At 43.1% G+C, this 19,823-nt stretch overlaps 1 protein-coding gene across 12 annotated transcripts in view; it reads left to right on the forward strand.

The window, feature by feature from the left end:
* The first annotated feature begins 1,343 nt into the window (after nucleotides 1–1,343).
* The window catches only part of KCNC2 (potassium voltage-gated channel subfamily C member 2), a 314,888-nt gene continuing 296,408 nt past the window's right edge, over nucleotides 1,344–19,823 (forward strand). For 9 of the 12 annotated variants that reach the window (XR_008892697.1, XM_056574098.1, XM_056574101.1 and 6 more), the window contains exons 1-2: nucleotides 1,345–1,802; nucleotides 2,309–2,937. Coding sequence is in view for 11 of the 12 variants with exons in the window: in XM_056574098.1 (XP_056430073.1) it covers nucleotides 2,362–2,937 (576 nt within the window). In the remaining variant the exon portion in view is untranslated. Of the gene's footprint in view, nucleotides 1,803–2,308; nucleotides 2,938–19,823 lie in introns of all 12 variants that reach the window. The other 3 variants (XM_056574100.1, XM_056574108.1, XM_056574109.1) reach the window with 1 other exon arrangement.

Below are 19,823 nucleotides of genomic sequence, written 5' to 3' on the forward strand. Positions count from 1 at the left end.
AGACCTGTTGGTGTGGAGGCTCAGGTGTGTGGAGACCAGTTGGTGTGGAGGCTCAGGTGTGTGGAGATCTGTTGGTGTGGAGACCTGTTGGTGTGGAGGTTCAGGTGTGTGGAGGCTCAGGAGTGTGGAGACCTGTTGGTGTGGAGGCTCAGGTGTGTGGAGACCAGTTGGTGTGGAGGCTCAGGTGTGTGGAGACCTGTTGGTGTGGAGGCACAGGTGTGTGGAGACCTGTTGGTGTGGAGACCTGTTGGTGTGGAGGTTCAGGTGTGTGGAGACCTGTTGGTGTGGAGGCTCAGGAGTGTGGAGGCTCAGGAGTGTGGAGACCTGTTGGTGTGGAGGCTCAGGTGTGTGGAGACCTGTTGGTGTGGAGACCTGTTGGTGTGGAGGCTCAGGTGTGTGGAGACCTGTTGGTGTGGAGACCTGTTGGTGTGGAGGCTCAGGTGTGTGGAGACCTGTTGGTGTGGAGGCTCAGGTGTGTGGAGACCTGTTGGTGTGGAGGCTCAGGTGTGTGGAGACCTGTTGGTGTGGAGACCTGTTGGTGTGGAGGCTCAGGTGTGTGGAGACCAGTTGGTGTGGAGACCTGTTGGTGTGGAGACCTGTTGGTGTGGAGGCTCAGGTGTGTGGAGACCTGTTGGTGTGGAGACCTGTTGGTGTGGAGGCTCAGGTGTGTGGAGACCTGTTGGTGTGGAGGCTCAGGTGTGTGGAGACCTGTTGGTGTGGAGGCTCAGGTGTGTGGAGACCTGTTGGTGTGGAGACCTGTTGGTGTGGAGGCTCAGGTGTGTGGAGACCAGTTGGTGTGGAGACCTGTTGGTGTGGAGACCTGTTGGTGTGGAGGCTCAGGAGTGTGGAGGCTCAGGTGTGTGGAGACCTGTTGGTGTGGAGGCTCAGGTGTGTGGAGACCAGTTGGTGTGGAGACCTGTTGGTGTGGAGACCTGTTGGTGTGGAGGCTCAGGAGTGTGGAGGCTCAGGAGTGTGGAGACCTGTTGGTGTGGAGGCTCAGGTGTGTGGAGACCTGTTGGTGTGGAGACCTGTTGGTGTGGAGGTTCAGGTGTGTGGAGACCTGTTGGTGTGGAGGCTCAGGTGTGTGGAGGCTCAGGTGTGTGGAGACCTGTTGGTGTGGAGGCTCAGGAGTGTGGAGGCTCAGGTGTGTGGAGACCTGTTGGTGTGGAGACCTGTTGGTGTGGAGGCTCAGGTGTGTGGAGACCTGTTGGTGTGGAGACCTGTTGGTGTGGAGGCTCAGCACATCACACTTGCAGGGGAGAAGGTGGTGGCAGACCCTGTGCTCGGGTCTATAATCGAGTGAGAAGTGTGATGAGGGGGCGAGGGATGTTACCACAGGAGGGTGTGTGCATTCTGTGAGGAGTTGGTGCGCTGGTGCTGAGAGGACAGCTCCTTTCCTCCAGCTGTCTTCTATCAGGAGGGGGCTGGCAAGGAGACATCCTCTCCACCTCCTGGAGCCACCACACGATCTTCTTCACCCTTCAGCTTGTACATCGCTGGGATCACACACTATCCTCCAGGAGGTCGTGGGTTCTTTGTTTCTTCTCCTATATTTAATGGCTACCGCCTGTTGTGTTTGTGACATCCTTCCAGCAGCTGACATAGAGGAAGATGCTGTGAGAAATGGACTGAGACAGACATAGAAGAATAACCGCCTTTTGGAGTTGGAGCAGGAAAAGCCATTCATAAAAAAACAGACAAGTAGTTTGCACTTCAAGATCGATCCTCGCCTTTGATCCTTCCAGGGATGAGGGCGAGAGGCTGGCACATGCTAATGGCACTTTATTGGCTCTGTGTGTGAGGTATGGACAAGCTGTGTTTTTGTATAGGCAGAGGCATATGTGTATACATGTATGTATTCTCTATGGCTCGAGATGTCTGCTTACAACCTGTAGGAGAGCTATGTTTACTAGTGTCTACATAGGATCTTAACCCATAGTACAGTGTTTCCCAACCAGGGTGCCTCCAGCAGTTGCAAAACTACAACTCCCAGCATGCCCGGACAGCCTTTGGCTGTCCGGGCATGCTGGGAGTTGTAGTTTTGCAACAGCTGGAGGCACCCTGGTTGGGAAACACTGCCATAGTAGGTAGGAATTAGGTTGTGTTTTGTAATAGGGAATGGGACTGATCAGATCATTATATGTGAATGCTTAGGAGTGCTTAGTGACAGGTAGGAAGATGCTGGACAAGTTCTTACTAACTGGAGGTCAACAAGTTTAAGGGGGCTGTGCCCAGAATAGTGTATACATGAGAGTATAAAATGAGATAAAGAGCCTTGTTTAACTCTTATTGTGTTTTACCCCTGCAGGGCACAGTCTCCTTTCTTCTGCAACCCATCCGCGTCATGTGGCATTCAGAGATATGGGCAAGATCGATGAGAATGAGAGGATAATCCTCAATGTAGGGGGCACCAGGCACGAAACATATCGGAGTACTCTGAAGACCGTGCCCGGGACCCGGTTGGCATTACTAGCATGCGAATCTAACAGCGATCCGGGACTGGACCAGCCACCGGTCCCAGGCTCCTTCCAGGCCACCTGTCGGGGCAATGAGTTCTTCTTTGATCGCCACCCAGGGGTCTTCGCCTATGTCCTAAACTATTATCGCACTGGCAAACTTCACTGCCCGGCGGATGTGTGCGGACCTTTGTTTGAGGAAGAACTGGCATTTTGGGGTATTGATGAAACGGACGTAGAGCCCTGTTGCTGGATGACTTATCGCCAGCACCGAGATGCGGAGGAAGCGCTAGATATCTTTGAGACCCCAGACTTGATCACAGGGGAAGCTTCGCCTATAGATGAGGATGATGAGGAATTGGGGAAGAGGCTGGGAATAGAGGATGTTGTGGGTCCTGATGGGAAGGCTGGACGCTGGAAAAGGCTGCGGCGCCGTATGTGGGCTTTATTTGAAGATCCTTATTCTTCCAGAGCCGCTAGGGTAAGTTTTGCAGGGCACTATGTGCCAGTCCAAGATATGTAAGAACCCACTGACTGAATTGGTATCACACAGGTGTGATACACTGTTATTGGAAGCAGTGATGAGCGGCAGGGGCCATATAAAAATTTGCAATATTTCACGAATATATGGATGAATATTCGTCCTATGTTCGCGAAATTCGCATATTCGCTATGTTAGGTTTTTTCATGCGAAAATTCGTAATGAAATTCGCATAGTGCGCATGCACAATCATATCTTTCACATAAAAGAAGGGAGGGATCAGTGTGCAGTCTGGAAGTGCCGATATCCGCATGAATATTAGCATTAAAAAAACAAAACAAATATTCGTCATTGCAAATATTTCGAATATAGTGATATATATTTTGTAAAGTGGCAATATTCCCGCTAAAAATTCGCATTTCGAAAATATGCGCTCAACACTAAATGGAAGCTCCATAACTCTCTGGCTTCATTTTTTTTTCTCCATATATCGAATAATCTGGATGTCTCCCCATCCTCTTACCTTACCTGTGACCCTTAAAGGGCGACCAATCCTAAAAGACACAGTTTATAACAGTAAACCTTATATATGATGTTCTGAAGATGTGTGGAGTACTGATCATGGGGGTTTAGTGGACATCCTGTGAGTATTTTAAGTGAAGGATGTTAGGGTCAAACCTTTTTAGCTCAGGTTTGGCTGATGTTTGTGTGTTTTTTTTTTTTTGTATCATATATAGCAGTGGTCTTCAATCTGCGGACCTCCAGATGTTGCAAAACTACAACTCCCAGCATGCCCGGACAGCCGTTGGCTGTCTGGGCATGCTGGGAGTTGTAGTTTTACAACATCTGGAGGTCCGCTGGTTGGAGACCACTGATATATAGGGGATATGGGGACTGTATACTTATCAGTGCAGTGAAATGTTGAGAATAAGGAGCGAAAACACTACTTTGGTAATGACTGATATAGAATGATTTGAACTAGCTACATCTGGTCGTATTGGTGTTTCTTCCAAATATCAGCTAAAGTGATGTCAATTATTAACAAGAGGTAGTGCATGACACTACCATATAGCCAAGAATTCCCCATTTTAGTGTCAACACTGATGGACACGGGGAGGTTTATCAAAACCTGTCCAGAGGAAAAGTTGCTGAGTTGCCCATAGCAACCAATCAGGCCGCTTCTTTCATTTTTGAAAAGGCCTCTGAAAACTTGAAGAAGCGATCTGATTGGTTGCTATGGGCAACTCAGCAACATTCCCTCTAGACAGGTTTTGATAAATCTCCCCCATGGACCTCAGATTGCACGCTGTGTGCCTTAAAGGGGTTCTCCGGTGCTTAAACATCTTTTCCCCTATCCAAAGGACCACCGGGATCATGCACGCGGCACCCCGTTTGTAATCAGACCCCGGAGCGTGTTCGCTCTGGGACTGCTTACAGGCGACCCTCGGGCCGGCAGCGTGTGACGTCACCCCTCCGCCCCCGTGTGACGTCACGCTCCGCCCCTCAATGCAAGCCTATGGGAGGGGGCGTGATAGCTGTCATGCCCCCTCCCGTTGGCTTGCATTGAGGGGCGGAGCGTGACGTCACTCGGGGATGGAGGTGTGACGTCACACGCCGCCGGCCCGGTGGTCGCCTGTAATCAGTTCCGGAGTGAACACGCTCCGGGGACTGATTACAAACAAGGTGCCGCGTGCAAGATCCCGGGGGTCCCCAGCGGCGGGACTCCTGCAATCAGGCATCTTACCCCCTATCCTTTGGATAGGGGAAAAGATGTGTAAGCATCGGAGAACCCCTTTAAACTATGGCAACGGCCAGGGCTCTCACCTATGGTTCATCCCTGTCCCTAGTACATCCGCAACATTTACAGAACCCTTCAGAACTATACTAAAAGACAGGGAATCAAACACTTTGGGGATTCCTGAGAAGGTTTCACTTTCTAGGAAATAGACAAGAGCTTTGTCCTTGCAGGTCTGTACCAAAGGTGTAAACATAGTATTGGGCCTTCTTGGTTAATATTCAAAACATCTAATAGGTATAAAATATAATATTAATACTTTTTCAAAAAGTGGGTGTTATTCTTTAAAGGAGATATTCTATGAAATGCGTCTAATGCTATTAAAATTTGTCAATTTCTTTTTAACAACAGACTACAAATTGCGACTCATGTCCCAGTCACTAACATAGCAAGAGTTTGTAATCTGTTGCTATGGGTTGGTTAAGCAACTACAGTATAGGAAGTATATTCATTGGTATTAGTGGGCACGCATATAAATGGGGTAGTTGGCAGGAAGTAAAGTTCCCTACGACTTTTGCTGATGGATTATTGGCTTCATTAAGTGAAACTTGTCGTTTGCCTTAAGTGCCTAGTGCAACCGTTGTATGTGTGTAATTATATGTGTAATTATGTGTGTAAATGTATGTGTGTAATCACTCAGTTGATTTAGCGCCTGTATTCATTAAAACCATATAAAAGCACATTAGAGCATATCATTAGATGGCATCTCGTAGAAAAGGAGCTGTCAAGGAGGCTACGAGCCAAACCATTGGTTAATGTGTCTGCACGTATGTGCATATTTTATGCTGCAAGGCTCTGATAAGAGGAGCAGTACATGGCTAGATGAGTGGCTGACCTTGAAGCTAATCTGCTTTATTCTGATGCAGGGTGAATGAAATCACACACACATATACACACACTTGCAAAAAGAAATGTAAGTACATATAGTATTGAATAGACATTCTGTTCATTTATTCAGTATTTTATGTAAATAAACATGTGACCATATGAAGTCATGCAGAGACCTGGATAAAGCCAATCTCCTTCCCAATAACTATTTAACAGGTACATTCAGCAAGGCACAGAGCCTGGAAAACATGAGATTACGCTATGTAAATGACAGACTGATCAGCATTATAATATGCATGTGCTGGGGATTCTCCAGCTGGGGTTCATTGTACTGGCGTCTTCTGTTGGTGGTGTGATAGTTGGTTTCCATTTTAGATAATATGTTATATTTGCACTTCTCTACCAGCAGCAAGGTGACTCCCTGCTATTCCAAGGCTGGTGAATCATATTAAATAACATAAAAGCCTAACAAAATATCTACACTATTAAAACACTCACCATATTCCACAAATCTTCATTGAAGCCCTAGAGTACAGTGCTATTTATGTTTTATTTTGTTTATATGAGGTTTTTTGGCTTTTTTTTCTGTAACTTTTATATGTGCTATATGGTACTTGCATGTAAATGTTTTTATATACACTGACAAATCACATATTACAAACATGTAAGTCCTGTTTAAGGAGTATCTGCTCAAAATGTATCCTCTCTTCTGTACTTATGCATTCTAGCCAAGAAATACTGCAATGTCTTTCGGCCATAGCCTATTTATGTGAAGTAGTTTGTTTTCTTAAGGTAACCAATTTGGAAACTGAGAGTCTAAAACATGACATTGTAAAATATGAATTCTCCAACTAGCACTTCTCCTAGCTAAAGGAGTATTCAAATTTTATGCATGTTTTGACATATCAACAGGATATCCCAAAAATGCATTATAGGTGCTGGTCCCACCTTTGTGGCACAGTTCCTTCTTCAATGCCATGTTTGGTATAGACCAGGATATGGAAGTGTAAGCTGTCTGACTGACCCCCATTTTCACTAAAGGTAAGGACCCTAGGCATTTCTGGCATATCTTGTATTGATGCCATTAGGAAATATCCTTTAAAAATAAACTAGACAACCCTTTTATGAAGTTTAAAGGGGTATCCCAGGAAAAAAACTTTATTTTTTATATTTTTTTATATCAACTGGCTCCAGAAAGTTAAATAGATTTGTAAATTACTTCTATTAAAAAATCTTAATCCTTTCAATAATTATCAGCTGCTGAAGTTGAGTTGTGGCTTTCTGTCTGGCAACAGTGCTCTCTGCTGACATCTCTGCTTGTCTCGGGAACTGTACAGAGTAGAAGAGGTTTGCTATGGGGATTTGCTTCTAAACTGGGCGGTTCCCGTGACACCTGTCATCAGAGAGCACATAGACAGAAAAGAACAACCCAACTTCAGCAGCTCATAAGTACTGAAAGGATTAATGTTTTTTTAATAGAAGTCATTTACAAATCTGTTTAACTTTCTGGAGTCAGTTGATATATATAAAAAAGTTTTTTTTTCCCTGGATAACCCCTTTAAGCAATTAATAGGGTAACTAGACAGATAAAAGATTAGGAGCCATGAGTTGTCCTGCCTTATTGTTATCCCCTGTGAAATGTGTCTCTAACATTAACTGTTAATAATAGTAATATGTGATAGTTGTTAATTATAAGTGTAAGTCTATTTGGCCTCCAGCAACTCTTTTATGAGTTGCTTTATATAACACCCTACACAATTTTATAAAACAATCACCTCTTTCCAGCACACAAAAAAAAGGTTGCTTTAGTACCAGAAATTTCTAGGAATTTTTAGTTATTTTGTAATGTTTATAATAAGATGACTTATACTTATTAAATAAAAGGCATATACTACTACTGGTGCCTACTGGGGTCTTTAGAGATAAAAATATATATTCCCTTCAGCCGTTAGAAGGAAGAAACACAAAGAAAATGAAGGTTTGTATTGAAATGTAAAGATAAAGTTGGGTATATGAAAATGAATCAAGGAATAAAGGGGTCAGCATCTACAAATATATAAATGGCCTAAATAATATCATGATCAACTTTTCTTTGTGCAAATACTTAAAAAGATCATGAAGACAGCTTCCTTGACAAAAGGATTAAAGGCTTAATCTCCATTTTAAAAAGGGTTCTTTGCTGTAAAAGCTTTGAAGCTGTAGCATCTACCTCCGGAATTAGATTTTTCAGACACAGTTAAAGGCTTCAAGAAAAGGTTCAAAGTTCCTTAAAGCAAAGTTATAAAAAAAATGCTGATGTCAAGGTGTAAAAATGAATGTTTAATGTTGATCTCTGTTGTGCTCTCTGATGACACCTGTCTTGGGAACCGCCCAGTTTAGAAGCAAATCCCCATAGCAAACTTCTTCCACTTTGTGCAGTTCCCAAGACAGACAGAGGTGTCAGCAGAGAGCACTGTTGCAAACAGCAACTCAACTTCAGCAGCTGATAACTACTGGAAGGATTAAGATTTTTTAATAGAAGTAATTTACAAATCTGTTTAACTTTCTGCAGCCAGTTGATAAAAAAAAAAAAAAAAAAAAAAAAAAAGTTTTTCCTGGTATACCCCTTTAAGCCTTGATCATCAACATTATATTTAATTAGTTCGGACAGCTACACACAACACAATACTACACATGTTTATTGATTAATTTTTTTTACACTTTTTTTTTTATATGGGAAAAAGGCCTGATTTTAATTTTATTGTGGAAAGGGTTTATTCACATTTTTAAGAAACTTTTTTTTTTTACATTTTAGTTCACATTTTTTAAATACCCATAGTGGAGTTGACTATAGGATTCTTTTGCTTAATATTACTGTTCAGTGCTATGCATTGGCATAGCAGTGATCAGTAATATTGGCGATCCACTTGTATAGCCTGCCTATGTGGTCAGACTATTCAAGAAGATCCTCGGAGTGGTATGGAGCAGATAAGCAGAGCTTACGCCACAATTTTTACTCATTGGATCCCTTCAATCATGCTGCGGGTGGTTCCTTGAGCACTGCAACTGCTTCTGATGTTGTGATCAGTATTGAATCTGATGGGTTAATGGCGGGCATCAATGTGATTGCTGATGTCCAACACTGCTGCCAGGACCTGTCACCTATGAAGTGAGCACAGCTCCTGCACTCGCTTAAAAGTCATCATGCTGCTAAGGATGTAAATGTTCGTTCTGGAGCATTAAGTACATTTAAGTCCAATGTCATTAACACCTTAAGGATGAAGGGCGTATGGGTACGCCCATGCGTCCTGGAACTGAAAGACCAGGGGCATACCTGTAAGCCCTGGTCCATTACCGGTGTTTAAAGCATGCTCACGGGCAACAAGGACCCATGGTTAATGCCAGGCATTGACGATTGGGTCAAATCAAAGTTGATTGCAGTGTCTAAAATGAAAGTAAAATGAACCTGGCAACTCAGCGGAGCTGATCGGGACCATTGCGATAAAATCGTTATGTCCCGATACACTAAGAGGATGGCGGGAGGACCCTTACCTGCCTCCTCGCCATCCAATCGGCAGGCTGGAGTAGTAGAGCACCAATAGCACTGCTCAATGCTGAGCAAAAGCTTAGCATTGAACAGTGTATGCAACAGAAAGATTGCATGGTATAGCTACCTATGGAGGCAAAAAAAAAAAATGTATAAAAAAATAAAAAGTTAAAAAATTTGAATAAACCCCTCCCCTAATAAAAGTTTGAACAGAAAGTTTGAACAGAATAAACCCCTCCCCTAATAAAAGTTTGAATCACCCCCCCTTTTTCCCATTTTTTTAAATAAAATAATGTAATCAAAAATAAACAAACATGTGTGGTACAGCCACATGTGTAAATGTCCAAACTATTAAAATATAAGGTTAGTTAAACCGTATGGTCTATGGCGTACTCATAAAAAAATATTAAAGTCCAAAATTGCGCATTTTGGGTCTCTTATACCGTGAACATTTTTTATAAAAAAGCGATTAAAAAGTCCCATCAAAACAAAAATGGCACCAATGAAAACAACAGATCACGGCACAAAAAATTAGCCCTCATATAGTCTTTTAGTTTTCTAACATCATCAAGTACATATCTTACAAATTTAGTACTCAAAAATGAGATCTCGAAAGAACGTGGCCCACTGTGCAGCTATGTTTGTTTACATAGCTGTGTGCGTGTATTGAGCTCTCAGGATGAGCTTAATGCATAGTGAAAAGTGGTGAATGAAGAATGAATGCTGTTTTTCCAGAGAGCTGTATATGTTGAACTGACTACAGATAGAGAACAGCTGAATTTGCATATATATATATATATATATATATATATATATATATATGAACATTTTAATATGTGAAAGAAGATCTGAAGTTCCACTCTACCTCCTGAGTATATTGCCTCATCCACCTGCACTGCTTAAAGGGACAGTGTCATCATAATGTGTAAGGCTGGGTTCACAGTTTTAGGTCCGGTCACAAGAGCAGATACGGTGCAAAAATTAGCCAACAGAAGTCACTATAAATGGCGTAGGACGCAGTAGTGATGGGAAAAAATGTATTTAACAAAATGTATATTTTTTATAACAAAATTGTAATTAATTTTAATAAAGTGTGTGTGTTAAACTTTTTTTTCTTAACTTTTTTTTTACTTTTTTGGTAGTACTATTACTCCCAGCATGGAACAGATTGTTCCATAATGGGAGTAGTAGTACCTGTACTAATAGACATATCGCCCCTCGATCGTCCATAATATAGCAGAGATGCGGAGAAGCTCTATACAGCACTCGGATCTCTGCTCTATACTCCGGCCAGTGATGTGAATAGAACATCTCTTATCTCTCATATTTTCCGCCCAGAGTGGGGATTGCAGCCAATCACAGCTCTCAGAGGGAAATATGAATCAGTGATGTTCTATTCATTTCACTGGCCGGCCAGAGTATAGTGCAGAGATGCGAGCGCTGTACAGAGCCGCTCCGCATCTCTGCGATAGGATTTGTCCTTAACTGCAGGTAATACTACTCCCAAACATGGAGCACACTCTTCTCCATGCTGGGAGCTGTAGTACCTGCATTAATAGACAGATCGCAGCGAGTGTAACTTCTGACACCTGTTGTGATCTGCCTATTAAGGCAGGTACTACAGCTCGCAGCATTGAGCAGAGTGTGCTACATGTTTGGAGCTGTAGTACCTGCAGTTAAGGAAAGGTCACAGCAGAGGTCACTCCTGACACCCGCTGGGATCCTCCTGTATAATGTATAGATGCGTCCGCTCTTCTATGGTCTCCTGCACTGACGTATATATACACACATTCATATTTCCCACAGAGAGTTGTGATTGGCTGGATTCATCTGGCCAATCACAGCTCTCTGTGGGAAATATGAATAGCTGTATATATATGGCAGTGCAGGGAACCATAGAAGAGCGGCCGCCCGCATCTATACATTATACAAAAGGTTTGCAACGGGTGACTGAACAGGTACTACTACTCCCATCATGGAACAGTAAGCCTTAACTCCCCACAGGTGTTTGACGACTTTTCGTTAAAGTCGGATGTGTAAATGAAAAAAAAAATTTTTTCACTAAAGTGCAGTTTTTTTTCCCAAATTTACAATTTTTACAAACCCCATCTCTTCTGAGTATGGAAATACCCCATGTTAGGACATAAAATGCTTTGCGGGCGAACTACAATGCTCAGAAGAGAAGGAGTCACATTTAGCTTTTGGAAAGCAAATTTTCCTGAAATGGTTTTTGGGGGGCATGTCACATTTAGGAAGCCCCTACTGTGCCAGAACAGCAAAACAAAAACACATGGCATACTATTTTGAAACTGCACCCCTCAAGGAACGTAACAAGGGGTGCACTGAGCCTCAACACCTCACAGGTGTTTGACGACTTTTTGTTAAAGTTGGATGTGTAAATGAAAAAAAAAATAATTTTTTACTAAAATGCCGTTTTTCCCCAAATTTTACATTTTTACAAGCGGTAATAGGAGAAAATTACCCCCAAAATTTGTAATTCCATTTCTTCTGAGTATGGAAATACACCATGTGTGGACGTCAAGTGCTCTACTGGCGCACTACAATGTTCAGAAGAGAAGGAGCGCCATTGGGCTTTTGGAAAGAGAATTTGTTTGTAATGGAAGTCTGGGGCCATGTGCGTTTACAAAGCCACCTGTGGTCCAAGAAAACCCCTCACAGAATTTAATAAGGGGTGCAGTGAGCATTTACACCCCACTGGTGTTTGACAGATTGAAAGATTAGACACCCCACTGGTGTTTGACAGATCTTTGGAACAGATCTTTGGAACAAAATAAAATTTTTCATTTTCACGGACCACTGTTCCAAAAATCTGTCAGACACCTGTGGGGCGTAAATGCTCACTGCACCCCTTATTACATTACATGAGGGGTGTAGTTTTCAAAATGGGGTCACATGTGCATTGTTCTGGCACTATGGGGGCTTTGTAAACAAACGTGGCCTTCAATTCCGGACAAATTCTCTTCAAAAGCCCAATAGCGCTCCTTTCACTTTACATCAACATATGGGGTATGTTCTTACTCAGAAGAAATGGAGTTAAAATTTTGGGGTACTTTTTTCCTATTTTCCCTTGTGAAAATGAAAACTTTAGGGTAACACCATCCTTTTAGTGCAATTTTTTTTTTCATTTTTCCCATCCAACTTTAATGAAAATTCGTCAAACACCTGTGGGGTGTTAAGGCTCACTATACCCCTTGTTACGTTCCGTGAGGGGTGTCGTTTTCAAAATGGGGTCACATGTTGGTATTTATTTTTTTGCGTTTATGTCAGAACCGCTGTAAAATCAGCCACCCCTGTGCAAATCACTAATTTAGGCCTCAAATGTACATAGACCGCTCTCACTCCTGAGCCTTGTTGTGCGTCCGCAGAGCATTGTACACCCGCATATGGGGTATTTCCGTACTCAAGAGAAATTGTGTTACAAATTTTGGGGGTCTTTTTTTTCCTTTTACTGCTTGTGAAAATAAAAAGTATGGGGCTACACCAGCATGTTAGTGTAAAACTTAAAAAAAAATTTACACTAACAGGCTGGTTTAGCCCCCAACTTTTCCTTTTCATAAGGGGTAAAAGGAGAAAAAACCCCCCAAAATTTGTAGTGCAATTTCTTCCGAGTATGGAAATACCACATATGTGGCCCTAAACTGTTTCCTTGAAATACGACAGGGCTCCGAAGTGAGAGAGCACCATGCACATTTGAGGACTAAATTAGGTATTGCATAGTGGTGGACATAGGGATATTCTACACCAGTGATTCCCAAACAGGGTGCCTCCAGCTGTTGCTAAACTCCCAGCATGTACTGACAGACCGTGCATGCTGGGAGTTGTACTTTTGCAACAGCTGGAGGCACACTGGTTGGAAAACCTTCAGTTAGGTTCTGTTACCTAACTCAGTATTTTCCAACCAGTGTGCCTCCAGCTGTTGCAAAACTACAACTCCCAGCATGTACTGATCACCGAAGGGCATGATGGGAGATGTAGTTATGCAACAGCTGGAGGTACACAACTACAACTCACAGCATGCCGAGACAGCTGTTTGGGCATGCTGGAATCTGCAGTTTTGCAACATCTGGAGGGCTACAGTTTATAGACCACTGCACAGTGATCTCCAAACTGTAGCCCTCCAGCTGTTGCAAAACCGCAAATCCCAGCATGCCCACACAGCAAACTGCTGTGTGGGCATGCTGGGAGTTGTAGTTTTGCAAGATCTAGAGGGCCACAGATGTCACGAAGCGCGGAGCCATGATGTCACGTTGCTCCGTCCCCGGTATCGCCCGTCATTACGCACAGAGCGAACTGGCTCTGTGCAGTAATGACAGCGGGGTGCCGCAACGGCGATCCCGAGGGTCCCCAGCAGCGGGACCGCGGCGATCTGACATCTTATCCCATATCCTTTGGATAGGGGATAAGATATTTAGGGGCGGAGTACACCTTTAAGGACTGAGCCCTTTTTCTCAATTCTGACCACCATCGCTTTACGAATTAATAACTCGAAAACGCTTTTACCGAATATTCTAAATCTGAGATTGTTTTTTTGTGACATATTCCACTTTATTTTGGTGGTAAAATTTCGGCATTACTTGCATCCTTTTTTGGTGAAAATCCCAAAATGTCATGAAAATTTTGAAAATGTTGCATTTTTCTAACTTTGAAACTCTCTGCTTGTAAGGAAAATGGATATTCAAAATAAATTATATATTGATTCACAAATACAATATGTCTACTTTATGTTTGCATCATAAAGTTGACATGTTTTTACTTTTGAAAGACATCAGAGGGCTTCAAAGTTCAGCAGCAATTTTCAAATTTTTCACATTTTCAAAATCAGAATTATTCAGGGACCAGTTCACATTTGAAGTGGATTTGAGGGGTCTTCATATTAGAAATGCACCATAAATGACCCCATTATAAAAACTGCACCCCCCAAAGTATCCAAAATGACATTCAGTAAGCGTGTTAACCCTTTAGGTGTTTCATAGGAATAGCAGCAAAATGAAGGAGAAAATTCCAAATCTTCATTTTTTTTTACACTCGTATGTTCTTGAAGGCCCAGTTTTTGAAATTTTACAAGGGGTAAAAGGAGAAAAAGCCCCCCAAAATTTTTAACCCAATTTCTCTTGAGTAAGGAAATACCTCATAGGTGGATGTCAAGTGCTCTGTGGGTGCACTACAAGGCTCAGAAGGGAAGGAGCGACAATGGGATTTTGTAGAGTAAGTTTTTCTGAAATGGTTTTTGGGGGGCATGTCACATTTAGGAAGCCCATATGGTGCCAGAACAGCAAAAAAACTGCAACATGGCATACTATTTGGAAACTACACCCCTCAAGGAACGTAACAAGGGGTCCAGTGAGCCTTAACACCCCACAGGTGTTTGACGACTTTTCGTTAAAATCAGATGAGTAAATGAAAAATTAGATTGTTTTACTAAAATGCTGATGTTACCCCAAATTTTTCATTTTCACAAGGGGTAATTGGAGAAAAAGCCTCCAAAAATGTGTAACCCCATTTCTTCTGAGTATGGAAATACCCCATATGTGGATGTAAAGTGCTCTGCAGGCTAACTACAATGCTCAGAATAGAAGGAGCGCCATTGAGCATTTGGTGAGAGAATTTGGTTGGAATAGAAATTGGGGGCCATGTGCATTTACAAAGCCCCCCGTGGTGCCAGAACAGTGGACCCCCCAACATGTGACCCCATTTTGGAAACTACACCCCTCACAGAATTTAATAAGGGGTGCAGTGAACATTTACACCCCATTGGCGTTTGACAGATCTTTGGAACAGTGGGCTGCGCAAATGAAAAATTTAATTTTTCATTTTCACGGACCACTGTTCCAAAAATCTGTCAGATACCTGTGAGGCGTAAATGCTCACTGTACCCCTAATTATATTACGTGACGGGTGTAGTTTCCAAAATGGGGTCACATGTGGGGGGGTCCACTGTTCTGGCACTATGGGGGCTTTGGAAACACACATGGCCTTCAATTTCGGACACATTCTCTCTCCAAAATCCTAATGGCGCTCCTTCTCTTCTGAGCATTGTAGGTCGCCCGTAGAGCACTTTACATTCACATATGGGGTATGTTCTTACTCAGAAGAAATGGGGCTACAGATTTTGGGGGGCTTTTTTCCTATTCTCCCTTGTGAAAATGAAAAATGTAGGGTAACACCAGCATTTTAGTGAAAACATTTTTTTTTTCATTTTCACATCCAACTTTAACGAAAATTTGTCAAACACTTGTGGGGTGTTCAGGCTCACTATACCTCTTGTTACATTCCGTGAGGAGTGTAGTTTCCAAAATGGGGTCACATGTGGGTATTTATTGTTTTGCGTTTACGTCAGAACCATTGTAATATCAGCCACCCCAGTGCAAATCACCAATTTAGACCTCAAATTTGTGCGCCCGCAGATCACTTTATGCCCACATATGGGGTATTCCCGTATTCAGGAGAAATTGCGTTACCAATTTTGGGGGTCTTTTTTTTCCTTTTACCGCTTGTGAAAATTAAAAGTATGGGGCAACACCAGCATGTTAGTGTAAAAAACATTTTTTTTTACACTAACATGCTGGTGTAGATCCCAACTTTACCTTTTCATAAGGGGTAAAAGGAGAAAAAGTCCCACAAAATTTGTAACACAATTTCTCCCGAGTACAAAGATACCCCATATGTGGCCCTAAACTGTTTCCTTGAAATACGATAGGGCTCCGAAGTGAGATCCACCACAAAAATACCCTACGGCAGTGTTTCCCAAACAGGGTGTCTCCAGCTGTTGCAAAACTCCCAGCAATACTGGAAGTTGTTGTTTTTCAACAGCTGGAGGCTCTGTTTTGGAAACAGTGCCGTACAAGACGTTTTTTTTTTTTATTGGGGGGGGGGCACTGTGTAGGGGTATGTGTATATGTAGTGTTTTACTTTTTATTTTGTGTAGTGTAGTGTTTTTAGGGTGCATTCACATGGTTGGGTTTACGGTGAGTTTGAGCCGCGGAGGAAAATTTGCCGCATCTCAAACTTGCAGCAGAAAACTTGCTGTAAATCCGCCCATGTGAATGTACCCTGTACATTCACATGGGGGGGGGGGCAAACCTCCAGCTTTTTCAAAACTACAACTCCCAGTATGCACTGACAGACCATACATGCTGGGAGTTGTAGTTATGCAACAGCTGGAGGCACATTGGTTGCAAAACACTGAGCGTTAGTTACTTAACTCAGTGTTTCGCAACCAGTGTGCCTCCAGCTGTTGCAAAACTTCAACTTATTGCAACAGCTGGATGCACACTGGTTGTGAAACACTGAGTTAGGTAACAAACTAGGTTTCACAACCAATGTGTCTCCAGCTGTTGCAAAACTGCAACAATCAGCATGCATTGGCAGTCTAAGGGCATGCTGAGAGTTGTAATTTTGCAACAGCTGGAGGCACACTGCTAAAACTCCCAGCATGCCCTTTGGTAGTCTGTGCATGCTGGGAGTTGTAGTTATGCAACAGCTGAATGCATACTTTTTCATAGAAAAAATGTGCCTCCAGCTGTTGCAAAACTACAACACCCAGCATGCACAGACTACCAAAGGGCATGATGGGAGTTGTAGTTGGAACTCCAGCTGTTGCAAAACTACAACTCCCAGCATGCCCTTTGGCTGTGCATGCTGCAAGTTGTTGCAACAGCAGGAAGTGAACAGGACTTACCACCTGCTGTGTATCCTGCCAGCCGGGACCGCCGCTCTGTATCCTGCCGAGGGACCGATCCTGCTGCTCCTGTCGCCGCCACCGATCCTGAGGGGACCCCGCCGGACCAGGGCAAGGTAGGAGACCCCCGCCAGTGCCGATCTCCGCTCCGATCGCCGTCCTGATCACCGCCCAGCAGGTCCGTGATTGTGGGGCGGCACCCGTGCCACCTCACTCCTGCTCGGTATGGGTGAATGGGGCTGTCTCAGACAGCCCCATTCACCCTTTTTTTCCGGGTCATCAGACACCCGATTTGGCCCGGAATAGCGCAAATCGCCGGTCTGAATTTGACTGACGATTTGCCACGATCGCCAACATGGGGGGGTCTCAGGACCCCCCTGGGCGATTTGCCGGGATGGCTGCTGATATCAGCAGTCATCCCGTTCCGATCACAATGTCCGGAGACGCAGTGATTCAGGAAAGCTGCGCCGTAAATGCACGGCTCTGTGCGCTAAGTACTTCTTAGCAGCGCGTACATTTACGGCGCTCGTCGTTAAGGGGATAAAAAAATGATCAATAAGTCCTATCAATACAAAAATGGTACTATAAAATTCAGATCACGGCACAAAAAATGAGCCATATAACCGCCCCATACGCGTAAAAATAAAAAAGTTATAGGGGTCAGAAAATGACAATTTTAAACGTATAAATTTTCCTACATGTAGTTATGATTTTTTTCCATAAGTACGACACAATCAAACCTACATAAGTAGGGTATCATTTTAATCCTATGGTCCTACAGAATAAAGAGAAGGTGTCATTTTTTCCGAAAAGTGTACTGTGTAGAAACGGAAGCCCCCAAAATTTACAAAATGGCGTTTTTCTTTTCAATTTTGTCTCACAATGAATTTTTTTTCCGTTTCGCCATAGATTGTTGTGTAAAATGACTGACATCATTACAAAGTAGAATTGATGGCGCAAAAAATAAGCCATCATATGTATTTTTAGGTGCAAAATTGAAAGAAAACTTACAACCAACGTCAGAGGAATATGTGGTTAAAAAGATCAATCTCCACTGATCAACATATAATGAAAAAATTATAATAATATTTTAACCACACCTCAAGGATGATACACAATGAAATAAAAATTATGGACAGTTTGATTAATATGAATGCAAAAATTATTTATTACACAATATAAAAGCAATTAAAATAATTTCATAAAACACAAAAGTATATAGCACAGATAGTATCTGCCATTTGGGCCCCAATGGCTGAAAAAATCAGAACACTAATAGTGTTTGCTTTAAGCACTTGTAATCTGATCATTCAGAAAAAAGTCCACTAGTCCAACAATAAGATGTCGAGAAATTGATATGTATGAAGTATCTCCCAAAAAAATAGAGCTATAGTGTGCTACCCACAGTTTGTCTGCAATGGTTAAATTATCATTTGCTCACCGTGTCTCTGGCCGCTGGTCCCGTACTGCGACGGACCAAATATGAAAAGTCCTGCAGCTGATTTGATGTTAAGGGGCGCTGCGGCACTTGTAGTTGCTGTATGAAGCTCACAGAATTGGTGGGAGCGTATACTCCGGCAGGAGGCTCCAATGAATGAGGATCTCAGTTGTAGCAGTCCTCCTCTCAGGCAGCACTTGGATGGAGAGGTTGATCGTGATCAAATCATGCAGCAGACAGCATGCCTGGTGTTGTGGAGATACAAATGCAGTAAGTGGGTCTCTTGGATTTCTTTATGCCGGCTTTTATTACGATAATGTGCAGATTAGAAGTGCATCTTGTTAAGGGCTATATCTAAATAGAAAGAATGTCTAGATGTGTTTCAGGGTTCTGGGATCGACCCCTTCCTACTGAGGCTCCATTCTCTGCATCGTCCCGTCATCACGCACAGAGCTAGTGTGCTCTGTAGTGATGATGGCGGGATGTTGCTGCAGAGATTGCGGGGGTCCCAAGTGGCGGGACCCCTGCAATCAGACATCTTATAACCTATCCTTTGGAAAGGGGATAAGATCTCTGGGGCAGAGTACCCCTTTAAGGTTAAGTTAAAGGAGGTTTTGAGGATAAAAAAAGCAGAGCTGATTTCTTCAAAAAAACAGCACATCATCAGTCCTCAGGTTGTGTGTGATATTGCAGTTCAGTTCCATTGAAGTGATTGAAGCCAAATTGTAATACCACACACAACCTGAGGACAAGTGTTGTTTTTGAAAGAACTAGCTCTGCAGGGGTGGTGGACTGGTAGTAGTAGTAGCAAATCAAAAGCGGGGGGGGGATGGGGGGATTGGTAGTGGAAGTTGTGAGTCAACAGTAGGGGTGGTGGAATGGAGGTAGTAGTAGCCAGTAGAGAGCAGGATTAGTGGCACAACTAGTGAGTCGACAGCAGACCTCAGGCACAGTAGATTAAAAATCCTCACTGATCCATGCCTAATTCATTTTAACAAATGTATGTTTATCCACATTTTTGGCAGACAATCTCGAGGGTCTGAGAGTGTGGCTCTCAAGTACTCATCTTTTTGCTTTATGCTCACAGTATGTCTGTCAGTATGCAAGCAATGAAGCATTCAGCTTGCCACTCTTGAGAGCTTTTCTGTGAATCCACTTTATTTTGTTTCTGTGCCATGCTACCATGGATGGTCATCATCATGATTGACGTAATTATCATCACTGTCATCATGTTGTGCGGGTGTCTGCCTTCATGTAATATCTTGACAGAGTCATCTTCTAATGCTCCTCAGGTACGCTTTCCATATCCTCATCCAGCTCCTCCTAAACTAGCCAGAGGTGAACCTTCCTCCATCCCTTGCTCAATCATTTCTTTCAGCATTGGATCCAGAAGAAACATCAGCAGAATTATTTTATTCATTCCTCTGTTGTCCTTGCTAACAAATCTTGTTGCCTCTTCAAAAAGTCTTAGCACACTTCAAGTGTCTTGGATCAGCTGCCAATGCCTCAGCTGAAAATCACACTGGCTACAATAGCTGCCCATCTGCTGCATGAGGATGTCACCACTTTCTACTGCTGGTACAGGTGGTCCAACACATGT

This window comes from Hyla sarda, chromosome 4, assembly GCF_029499605.1.
Source record: "Hyla sarda isolate aHylSar1 chromosome 4, aHylSar1.hap1, whole genome shotgun sequence".
Lineage (NCBI taxonomy): Eukaryota > Metazoa > Chordata > Amphibia > Anura > Hylidae > Hyla > Hyla sarda.